The sequence below is a fragment of the Hesperophylax consimilis genome, chromosome 20 (genome assembly GCF_061612785.1).
Source record: "Hesperophylax consimilis isolate HC1 chromosome 20, BYU_Hcon_1.0, whole genome shotgun sequence".
Lineage (NCBI taxonomy): Eukaryota > Metazoa > Arthropoda > Insecta > Trichoptera > Limnephilidae > Hesperophylax > Hesperophylax consimilis.
In genome coordinates, this window is record NC_142855.1 from 30,108,341 (window position 1) to 30,121,162 (window position 12,822).

At 36.3% G+C, this 12,822-nt stretch overlaps 1 protein-coding gene across 1 annotated transcript in view; it reads right to left on the reverse strand.

The window, feature by feature from the left end:
- LOC149414526 (1-phosphatidylinositol 4,5-bisphosphate phosphodiesterase epsilon-1-like) overlaps positions 1 to 12,822 on the reverse strand; it is a 194,080-nt gene that overhangs the window by 80,837 nt on the left and 100,421 nt on the right. Inside the window, exons 6-8 of the mRNA XM_089644215.1 lie at positions 7,232 to 7,405; positions 6,498 to 6,617; positions 3,257 to 4,310 (exon numbers count right to left, since the gene is read on the reverse strand). Of these exons, the coding sequence (XP_089500341.1) occupies positions 3,257 to 4,310; positions 6,498 to 6,617; positions 7,232 to 7,405 (1,348 nt within the window). The remainder of the gene's footprint in view (positions 1 to 3,256; positions 4,311 to 6,497; positions 6,618 to 7,231; positions 7,406 to 12,822) is intronic.

The following is a 12,822-nucleotide window of genomic DNA, read 5'->3' on the forward strand; positions in this document are numbered from 1 at the left end:
TCGCTTGAGTAGAATACAAATAAAAAAATATAAATGTAACATACTAAAAAAAAATATTTTTCCAATAGAAATGTATGAACGCGTAAAGGAAACAACTTAAAAAAAAACAGTATTATAGCAAAGATTATCTGTGACAGTTTCACTTGATTAACTTTTTTGCTTTCTTATAAAATTATTTACAAAATAAATAAAAACCAGTTTTGTGCTTGAAATCGAACGTTTCTAGACTCCGTTTGTCAAGCGATTTTAATGCCTATTACCTACAATATAAGGTTAAACAAGAATAAACACATTTTTGGCTTGTAGCTTCCTCTTAAAATAACATATAGTATATTTGCGGCAAGTTCTAACGAAGATACTCTCAGTTCCGCTTTGGTGATAGATAACTATTCAGAATCGAAACTTTTCTTGAAATGGCTTTAGCCTTGTTCTGTGACCACATCGATCTGATGCCATAGTCTCACTGGCTCTAGACGGTTGATAACAGTTTTCGTGCGATGCTCATATAAAAAAAATATCTAAAGAAAACTGGGAGAACATAAAACAGAAGGTTGTCACGTTTTATCTACTTGAATTTTAATTTGGTTTTCGTGAAGTAACGATTCAAATCATGTAAGTACAATTTAACCAACATATCAATATCAGATCATGCTGAAACTCAGCAGATTGACTCGTTACGCATGACAATGCATTTCTATCAAAGTTTGGTGGCAAACACGCATATACAAACAGACATAAACACATTTCTCTGAAATTTGATGACATGATAATATGTATAAAAAATTGCGCTCCATCCCAAACGGGATTTGGTTTAGTTATTAGCGCGGTTGACTCGTCTCTGGGGAGGACGGTTTATTTATTTTTATGATTCAAAAGACATTGTAAGAGTTTACAGAAGTTAATGATTGAATGAATTAATGAATGAAGTGGAATCTTGAAAGTGGAATTTAACCAATTTTGCCGATCTTGCTATCGGCAGATTGACTCGTTGCGCATGACAATGCATTCTATAAACTAACACACACGAATTTTTTTGATATTGGATGACATTATATTTAATAAAACGAAATTACAGCACGAATAAATGCGGAATAAATGTCAGTTGCGTCCAAATAGAATTTGGATTAGGTGTTAGCAGTGTTGAATCCAGTCCCTGGGGAGGAACGTTCAATCCTTAGACAAAAAATAAAATAATATTCTACATATTAATAAAATAGATAAAAAAAATATTTTCCAGTTTTGTGAAGGTTCTATTCATGGTCTGTTATTAAATCATAATTTGCCAGTTATTTAAAAAAACTGAAATAATAACAAAACTTGAATAGAACCTTCACAGAACATGAAATAAACTTTAAAAATTTGACGTTTTCACAATTAGTTTTTTAAGGGTTGATTTTTTCTTCAACTCCTATTCCTAGGTGAGCCCATCTAGTGCAATCTAGTTCAGTAAAGCCATTATTTCGAGACCACAGAAAATTTTGATGATTTGAAAGCAACAATATTGAACTATTGTATCATTTTGACTTTGTAAAAGGAGTTTGTATTTCTCGTTTGGACCAAAATCGATTAAGTTCTTTAGTACTTTTTAGATTTGTTTGGCGAAAAGTTTTACAAGTAAATGTTGGTCGATGACACGTTTTTACATGAATACTAGTGGACCCTGCAATGCTAATGTCTTTCTCAGGCGTCTCTGAATTCTTCCACCATTCACTAGTGTATACCAAAATGTTACTATTAAAAAACTACATTATATCGAATTTAATTCGATTCCGTATCTCATTCTAATGAGGAGGTAATGGGTTAAGTCATCCTCGGGCGTCAATTTTTTACCATTCAAACACTATCTAAACACTCCTGGCACTAATAAGAACTAGCTTGGTGGTTTTTTGAGTCTACAGAGAAAAACTAATACCAAACTACTCCTAACTGTGTCCTGTCTCTAGTGAAACTGTAGCATCCCGAACCGGTAAAAGTTTTGAAGCTTAAAGGTGGTGGTTTTAAAGAAAATGCTCTCTGCACATCCCTACTAGCTTACGGCATTATAATCTGGGGTGGCTGTGTACAATCTACCATCGAACCTCTTCTAAAAGCCCAAAAAATGGTAATACGTGTCATTAACAATCGACCGACAAGACCGACCCCTCCACTCGCCTCCTCATAGAGTATAAGGTCTTAAACATGCGACAACTCCACCTAAAATTTTCCTACATACATTTCCTGTTCAAATTTAACTTACAACACAACTGCACCACCAGAACAATAACCAACGGTCACTACAAAGTACCTTCACTACATACCACCTCAGCTCAAAGATAATGTTTCTTCCTAGCTCCTAAAATCTTTAACCTTATCCCTGAAAACCTAATAACTGTGAGTCAAACGCCATTCCTCTAAAAAAACAAATTACGAAATGGATCCTTACACACGGAATACATTACAACTACAATACCCATTCATTTTACACTCTATAAATTTAATCACCTTTCAGACAAAACATAATATATCATTATTCCCTAAATTTGGGGCATAGTATGGAGGTACATAATTAATTAGTGTAATCTCTTTACTAATAATTTCTCAAATTTTTCTTCTTCTTATAATTCTCTCACTTCTCCATCCTCTTCTTGCAACCCAAACTAGCTATATATCATTTTTCTTTTTTATATTACAGTAATGAATAGATTCTATGTCCGCAAACTGTAAAATTCACCCGCCATAACACAGGGTCATCCCTAACATGGAGGGTGAAATATCACAAAAAACCACATGTACTTTCTAAATGAAATAAAATAATTTTCCTCACGGACTGTGTCATCTTTAGGGTTGCTGTAAGAAGGAACTTTTTTGAGGAAAGTAATTGGTGAAACTGGGTTTTGAAGAAACGCTTGTTGTAAGAGACAGAGGTGGCCCATGACTGCATTTGACAGCAGAGCATTGCATTAAAAAAAATTAACATTTAATGCAGATAAATGATCCCCTCAAATTAATATATTCGCTTTTGTTAACAGTTCGTATGATCTCATGAAAATTGATGTATCGTCAGTGTGTTTCCCAGTGCCGAATGGATCGATGACGCGAGTTCCTTGAAACATCTTCCATTGGTGCAGGCCCTATACTGTATACAAAACGAAGTATTTCTATTTCAAAATAAATAACTGTGATATAATAAGATAATAAGTGTACCTTCGCAGCGATACAGGTAAAAATGAATGTGTAATTTAAAATCATCATAGTGAAAACTACACAAACCTCTTACCACTTGTCGACACTGTTGCGGAGACATAACTGCACTGGACGGTCCACCCATTCCGGTGTTAGCACCCTCTATGCTGGACCTCTTCATCTCCCTGCTCCTGTGACCACTTGAACCAGCCGCCCCTGTTGTCTGGGTGTCGTGAGTGTCCAACGAAGACGTCCCTACATCCTTCTTAGTGGACAAATATCCTGCGTGGTACGTCTCAACAGCTGGACTTAACCTTGTGTCCTTTTTGATTGATTCACCTCGCGATCCTCTTGGCGCGGATCCCTTTGGATCAGTACTTGTAGAGGCGTTCTCACATTTTGAAGAGCTTTCCGTAGAAGTTAGTCTGAAGTCTTTTTTGATCGAGTCCCCTCTGGATCCTCTGGACGCTATGGACCCTGATCTGCTGTCCATGGAAGCGAGACTACTTCTTTTTGACACCATACAGCTCTGTAAAGAGCTTTGACTGTCTATTGATGCTAGTCTGCTATCTTTGCGTAGAGATTCGCCTCTAGAACCTCTTGAAGTCATGGGACCACTTGCATTGTCTGTAGTTGTTGCAGAGCTGTCTCTTTTAACTAAATATGAGCTAGGAATTGAGCTTTGGCTTTCTAAAGATGACATTCTGTCTCTTCTTAAAGATTCACTATCAATTGAAGATATTCTACTTTCTCTTTTGGCGCATTCACTGTCGATAGAAGATACCCTATTTTGTGCCGAACTAAAATCTTCTCTAGAACTTCTCAAGTTATGTGGTTCATTGTGGATTTCTATTGAAGTGGTCAATTGGTCTCTGAGAGCAATATCTGCTTTTGAGAATGTCAAGCTTGTGGGAGAGTCTTGACTTTCGTTTGATTCCAGTCTATCGTCAGACTGTTGTTCTTCTGTAATATTGGAAGAGAGAGGCTGGGGTTTTTCTAATTCCGTAAGCGCTACATTAGTCTTTTCTTTAATAGAATCACTCCTGGAGTTGCTTCTTGAATTGGCACCCGAGTTTCCTTGTGTTGTGTCTGCCCTACGAACAGTTTCTCTTCTTGAAGGCGACACGTCTTTTCTAACTACCGAGGATCTGAAAACAATATTAATTAATGAACGTATTGCGCGATGAACAATTAAACAAAACTGAATGACCGAGAATCCACTATCAACGGAAATGTTTATTGCAATTGCACAAATCCAGCTTACAGAGCAATGTGTCAGCAGCGTCATCAGCTATCGGGAGGTTGAAGGTATCAAAGCGCACCCCAGATACTAACTATGTTGAGCGCGCTTTCAGAGTGTCAGGAATGGACTGATTTAAGATGATCACAGATTCGACAGAATTCAGAGCTAAACTTAAAACTTAGCTTTTTACAAAGTCATATCCATGAGGTCAGAAACCTTTCACCTTCAAACCTCTCATTCTGAGAAATTGTAAATAACTAAACATGTACAAAATGTGAACAATTAAAAATTTCTAGCTTATTAAAGTCATTTAAAAAAAATCCAGTCGTAAAGAGTCCTAAATTCAGTGACTTGCTGGGGAAGTTTGTTTTCTTTTTCTGTTAGTAAATAGTGTTTAATGCAGCAGCACGGCTCATAACCGGGGTTTCTAAATATTCTCACATTTCAGAACACCTTTGTAACCTTCATTGGCTCAAGTGCCCTGAAAGAATCCAGTACAAATTGTGCTGGATGGTGTTTAAATCCACCAATGAAATGGCCCCACCCTTCATCTCTGAACTATGCATCCCGGAAAACACTGGTCTGAGGCAGTCAAATCCATCATCAGCTGTAGGTAGACTGATGGAACCTAAGCGCAAGCCAAATACTAAGTTTGGTGATCGCTTGTAATAAACTCCCTCTGGAACTAAGATCCATAACAAGTCCAACAGAATTCAGGTCTAAACTAAAAACTTACCCTTTTAAGCTGTCATACCCTTAAATTAAATATACCATTCCTGAGAGAAAGTCCAATTATATCCTATTTTCCAATTATGTCCTAAATCCTGTATCTAAATTTTGCTAATAAACAATTGGTTAATTGAGTGTTAATCTCAAGTGACCTACCAGGTAAGTATGGTACTATATATTATCTCCATATATAGTAAGTAATAACATAGATCATTGTAGAAATGTATTATATATTTGTACAGCGCCCTTGAGGTGATTTTACACAAAAACGGCGCTATACAAATCATCCAAACAATATTATTAAATAATATAATAAAATATAGGCTAGGAACTCGTAATAATTTTGAAAACGCCTTCGAGCTGATTTTTCACAGAAACGGCGCTATACAAATTATCCAATTATTATTATTATCAAACTATTAAGAACAGTACATTCCAGCGACTTCATAACCTTTTAAAATGTGACTCGAGTTAAAACGTTTTCTAGACAAAATAAAAGATTTTCACGGCCAAAAGTATTTGTTTTTGGGGTGTTATGCCGTGTTACGCTAACTCCTTCTTTAGCCAACGTTTCGGACAGCATTGCAGTGTCCAACATCAGGACAGATGTGTTTATTATTTCAAGGCTATGGCTGAAGAAGGAGTTAGCGCAACACGGCATAACACCCCAAAAACAAATACATAAGGATGGGTTGTTTTATTCCTACCATTCATAAAATTTCAACGTTCATTAGCGAGTTCTGTGAATGTTCTTTTCAAGTTCTGTTAGTATATCATTATAGGCCAGTTATGTCATAAAACTGAAATAATAACAGAACTGGAAAAAAACTTTCACAGAACTTGAAAATTAACTTTGAAGTTTGAAGAGTTGTTCAAATTCTTTGAAAAAAAGTAAGTCTAAATTTCATAATTTGGTTTTTTTTTACTGCCCGTCCCAATTTTCTTACACGAGGTCACAGTATATTTCTGGGAGTTAGTGCTAGAAGTTCTTAGAGAGTGGTCACCTGTTTGTTCTTCCTTATCACACGTCTTGCATGATAACAAAAAAGGCAGAAGATACTAGAACGATGACATCACTTACGACCTCCATCTGGGACAACTTAATGTCAAATTTTGTTGCTTTGAGTTGGATATCAGAAAGTTCTTTAAATATTTCTTTCTTTTAAAGTTACAAATGTCTATATTAGCCACTGTATATTTATGAAATAGTGGCCTGTCTAATATTTGCATCAATTTACCCCGAGAATTTGGGAATTAATCACCTTCCCTGTACAATTTATTCATTTGACACTTTTACTTCACTTCTAGCAATAACCGCCAGATTAAGATAAGTGTTGGATATATTCTCCCAAAGTCTGTTTACCTTTTGGAATCCTTTGAATAGGCCTCTCTTTGAACAGTCCTGGAATCCCTGCCAGTTTCCTTCCGCGACATGTGCTGGTATCCTGGACTGGCCATCATTGGGGAAGAAGCCAGGATCTCCCTGTTCAAATAATATCAAGTTTTATTAATTAAACTGACATTTTAATATACTTTACACTCGGTGCACAGAGCATAAGAATATTTTTAAATGGTTTAAGATTCTAACACTTACAGAGTTATGTGTTTTGTGTTATTTGAATCACTCAGCTAAATATCTGTATAGTTTAACTATAAATAGTAAAACCCTCGACTCGAGAGGCAGAAATGAATATTGCTTCTCCGGGAACCATTGATTGGATAACCAATACCTTCGCCATAGATCAACCCAAGTGGTTCACTACTAAATAACTTTGTAGAGGTTCCCGGGTTCTTGGGGGTGAGGTTTGTCCAAGTCTTGGCAGCGGATACATCCACCTACTCGTACCAGCTGCATAGCGAACCGGATCGGGAAAGGCCCGTTGAAGGAGATTTTAGCCCGTTGCAAGACATAATACCCCAATATGTTTTTCTTTCCTCTTCTTCCTTAACTTAAAAATTCTCTCCACACAGCATTCTCAAAGACAATAAAGACCTCCTAGAGAGGTTGTATTCCTCAAGGCTTCCTGCAAGCAGTAAACAGGTATAAAAATATGCAAATCAATTATACTGTTTAAAAAAACATAAAATTGGCCCCACCTCAGTTCCCTGAGGAACGCCCCAAAGAAGGGCACCACGCGGCAGGAAGGCATGGCCAGCGCCCGGGCGAGTGCGCGTTCGTACTCCGCGGAGAGGAGGGCGGCTGACAGGAAGTCCAGACCGGGAACAGGCTCCTCGCTGATGCTGAACCAGAACCCCTTCAGCTTGGTGGATCTGCAACAACAAAATGGGTTAATTGTTGAGAATTTTTATAAAATGTGACCTTTTTTAGCGTTTTCAATGATAGAAATGAAACACCATCTTCAAAATCCAAGACCTTCTGTGGCTATACGTCCTGGATATACCTAAAACGCATCGAGCACGCCGAACTACGGAGGCAGTTGCAGAAATCCACTATCATTGTGATTCTAAATGATAGTAATAGTAAAAAAAGACAATTTACAAGATTCAATTTTTTTTTTCACTAAACGTTACTAAAACCATTTAGCAAAAAATTAGGCTTTGCAGAATTTAGCTAATGGAGATTTTATTCCAAGCACGGTCGCGCTGTCGATATCCAGACCGATATTGAGAGTGAAATTAATTAGAAATCGATATACGCTGGCAACACCTATGAATTAACATTAGAAAAAGGCCAATATTACGGGAGCAACTTTTTTCAAGCCCGAACCGATTTGGTGTCATTGGCCCAATCGGATTCAACTTACTGCATATGAATTTTTAACTTTTAAGAGCTTCGTTATTTCAACTTCGTTCGTTAATTAGCTAGTTATTTTGCATAACGAACGACATCAGTAAAAAATGTGAAGCTTACCTGATAGCTGGAGGCCGAGATACAATTTGTCTATCTGCCATCGGAACATTTCTTATCCATAGTTAGCCGTGCTCGCAAATATCGCTAACTGATCATAGCTGACGAATTTAGTCAATATCGTATTGTCTTGGGGCTTTCGAATGGGGCTACTGTATATAAACCCTTGTCTATTGTCATCTCACATTTACACTTATTCGGGAGGCGGGTATGGGTACCGCCGCCCCGGGAACCGTTTATTGGATAGCCAACACCTCTACCATAGGTCGTCCCAAGTGGTTCGCTGTGTTTGGTGACTTTTTGGTGGTTTTTCTAGGTCTTTTTTTTATTATTTATTGAGTTAGTTTATACATTTGAATATAAACAAGTTAATATTTCATTTTGTCACTTTAAAATTTTTTACAATAAACATAACATTTCTTTTTAAATACATTCATTCTTCAGACATTCAGGCATTTCATCATACATCTTTAGTCCTTCGTACATTAGGCAGTTCTGTGATTTTGATTTCTTCATATGTGGCATTCTATTTACATTTCTGGTTTCGTAATTATGAACATCTCTATTAAAAACAATTTCATCCTTAAAGTATTTTGGCGTTTGGTTGTTCATGACTTTATGCACAAAAATTAACACATTAAATAACAGTCTCTCTGTCTCTAACAGCTCTCTCATTTGATTAATGTTTGCGAATTTGCCTTTTCCCAGTATACATCTCATAGCTCTATTCTGTATAACATCTAGTTTGTTCAAATTTCCTTCATTGGCCAAATATAACATAGTAGAGGAATAATCTAAATGTGGAGCAACTATAGTTTTATAATTGAGCTCTGTAGTGTTTCCATTTAGTTTATTTCTTAATCTTCTAAGAAAATTGACTTTTTTTGATATCTTCCTTAGCACATATTCAAAATTTGCTGTGAAAGTGAGCTTTGAATCGAGTATACCTAAGTACTTAATTTCATGTCTTGGCGGCGGATGCGTTTGCCCACGTACTACGATCGGGAGAGACTGGTTGAGGGAGGCCTTTTCACCTCTCCAGCCGGACCTATCGCTTTGTACCGCAGTGGGATGGATTGATTTATACGTAAGTCACTCCTGTACACATTGACCCCTAGATTTCTACACAATTTCATCCTTTTTTCCTTCCCACAACTTTCTTTCTTTCCTTTCCCCAAAAATTTCCTCCACACAGCATCCCCAAACATAAGTGTACCGGACAGCAGGTCGATATATCTAAATAATCATTAAAATAACGAAGGAAATGAATATTTACTGTTATCACGCATTTAACGACGCCGAATCTCTTTTGAAGCTTATCACCGGTCACGTATCATGTGTCAAATGGGATTTAACCTTAGTAATTAAAATTTGGTTATTTTTCTTGGTTCTTTAATGCTCTCATGCATCCTGTTTAGAGATAAGTAATATAATTGCTGTACATTAACACGTGTTGGATTTGAACTCAATAAATATGCAAACAACTGGCACAACCAGTCAGTTGTCCGACGACATTCGCAAGTTGTGTTTCTTTGAAAATCCTTACCTAAGGTACCCCCGAGAGGTAACCGGCATTTACAGTCGGTGTTACTGGCGTAGGTGTCCATTACAATAAGAGAATGTAAAAAAAATCATATTTCTCACCAAGACAGTATTAGGGAGTTACAAAAATTTATATGAGACCATCTAAGTCAGGGGTGCTCAAACGGTCGATTGCGAGTGCTTTTTGAGTCGATCTCGAGAAAAATTTCTTCTTTTTTATTATTTATTCGTAGCTTGTAGCGGACTGAGTTACTGAACGGAGTGTTCTAAAACAGCTGGCAAATTTCGTATTCGATGTTAAAGTTCCACGTGCTGCGGAGCACGGGTATGCACTGTCTCTGGACCTTTCCACTGAGTGCCGATATATATACTGCGCCGTGGAAGCAGAATAGTGGGAGCCAGTAGTCAGTCAGTCCAAGTCAGTCCGAGTTGTAACTTGAAGGCGATACGACTTTTTGAATAAATATAAGTTTTTTCATTGACTTTTTAGTGCAGACCTCCACCTACCTTGAATGAAAAAAATGCATATTGCGAACTAATTTCTGTCGTACCTCCAAATTCTATGTGGATTCGTGGCCATGCAATTATGCAACGTCCCTGAATATACACTTATATCTGTGTCACGATACACCCTACCTACATAGACGACAATTCTGCATCACACATGCTTGCAGCCTCTCAGAGTCGATCGATCGGAATCTAATAATATTTAGGTAGATCGCCAGCAGTTCAAGTTTGAGCACCCCTGACCTAAGTTATACCCAAAAGCGAATAAATTATCCTAAAGGGTAAACGCAAAGAAATTTTTTAGGCTTCATTATTTGTAGATATTTTCATCGTTTTGTCAGAGTTTTTGGGGTCAAGTAGCTCTTGTATTTTTTCTCTACAATATTTGTTCCCAAAGAATCTCATCTTTTCACAACGAAGGTCATCTATTCTTCCAATAATCCAACATGAAGGTAATTACGTACCGTTACAAAAGCGTCCCTATCTCATGTAGGAGGATCTTCTACTCAAGAATGCCATCAGTTATAATTAACTCCATCATTGTCCCTGTAAGGTGAGTTGTCCCAACTGTCACATCGGTTTAACTAAACCGGTAAATCTGATAGCCTTAACAACCAACATCGTAATTAACAAGTTAACGTGCAATTTAATTATCTTTATTATGAAATTATTTTACACCAAACGAGGCAGATGATAAAATAATAATTATTATTATTTATCTATCTTCTAAATAGTATAAAACAAAGTGTTTCCAAACTACGCAACGGATTTTAATAGGGTTTTCACTAGCATTTAGAGAATTTCTTTTGAAAGGTTCATATATACAGGGTGTATCGGCACTAACCCGACAAACTTTAACCAGCTATTCCTTAGCACATTTGGAATAAAAAATGTAATGGGCATTTTTTTTCAATTAAAAACAAAAAAATTAAAAATTTCCACACTACATCACTGTCTTTTCGTGTTCAACAGCTGTTATAAGCAAGTATGTCGAAAAGCGTCTTCGCTCTTTCGCACACACTAAATAATAATAGTTAAAAATGAGACGAACGGTGACGCGCCATTTCGTTGTGATTGTAAAAGTGCGCCAATATGTGCATTATTCAACGGAATTCGAATAAAATATTGCCAGGTGGGTTTTCAAACTTTGAAAAAGGATAAAACAGTGGTGACATGTGGTGAAAATATGAAAAAAACGTTACCGGATAGCAAAGTGCCCATAAGATTTTTTACTCCAAATATGCTAAGGAATAGCTGGTTAAAGTTTGTCGGGTACGTGCCGATACACTCTGTATAATAAATTAGTTTCATATTTATAGAAAGTAGAGAAAAATCAATGTTTTGTAATCAAGTCGAAAACAATATTTTTTCTTGCACTTACATTGCTAACGATGGCTAAACGTTATGAGATATATCAAAATAATGTATTATGGAATTGTATATTTTAAAAAGGCCTACAGGAAAGTTTGAAATGGTATAATATATCTATCTCTCAAGGATAACCCCCCAGAAAGGCCAAGTACACTTCAGTAGTAGTTCATTAATTAAAAAAAATCATTCTGCCTATGTTTGCGCTCGCAAAACTCGAAAAGTAGCCTACAGATATCGCTGAAAATTTCAAAGTTTGTTCTTATTATATAAACTGAATACTTTAACATTTAAATAAATAAATTACGAATAAAATAACATATCCTCACATACCCACAAGCTTGACTTTATTATGTTGGAACATCTAATATGTAACGTTATATGAAATGATTATAGTGATTTATTTTTGGGGTATGTCACATCTGCCCTGAGGATTGACACTGTAATGCTGTCCGAAACGTTGGCTAAAGGAGGTAGCGCAACACGGCATAGTACCTCAAAAATAAATCAATATTATACTTTTTGCCGTGAAAATCTCAAATCTGCGAAAATCTTCGAATCTACAATCAGACCTAAATATTTTGTGTTCGTTTTCTTTTCGAGACATATGTCACCAATTTTTCTTGTTTAAGAAAAGTATGAAATACGTTTTTTTTTACGTTTATTCTCAACCAGCTTATGAGATGGGAAACATTAGCAATCATTTCCGTTTCAAGCTTCACATAAAACTGTAGAGTTCCTTTAATACCCCACTTTATTAGGTCATTAACATAGATTAGGAACAGCAACGGTCCAAGAATTGGTCTCTGGGGGACTCCTCGCGTTATTTTACCTAATTCACTCGTGACTCCACCCAGTTCAACGGCCGAAAAGCAATTCGATAGGTAAGATGGGAGAAGTTCCAGTGGAGTGCCAACAATGCCCAAATGTTTCAGTTTTTTGATCAATACGTTATGATCCACTGTGTCAAAAGCATTATTTAGATCAATAAATATTGCCTGACTAAAATCACCACGATTAATATGTTTCTGTAGGTTTAATATGAAATCAAAAGCTGCACATTTTTGACGGGTTGTTTCGGAGAATTTACAATTCTTCAAATTTCAATGTTAATTTTCAAGTTCTGTTATTATTTCAGTTCTGTCAAGCAACTAGCCTATAATGATAAAATAACAGAAGTTGAATACGACTTTCACAGAACCCGAAAATAAGCATTGAAATTTGATGAATTAGTGTAAGAACGTCTTCTGAAACTGTATTGTTTTTGACGTGAGAATTTTGTTGGGTTCGAGATATTTCATTAGTCTTTCTTTAATGACACGTCAAAAAATTTAAGAGATAGTTGGAAGTATTTGAACGTAGTAAGTATGATTTTTGCAATTTTTAGTTTGTCTGGAAAATA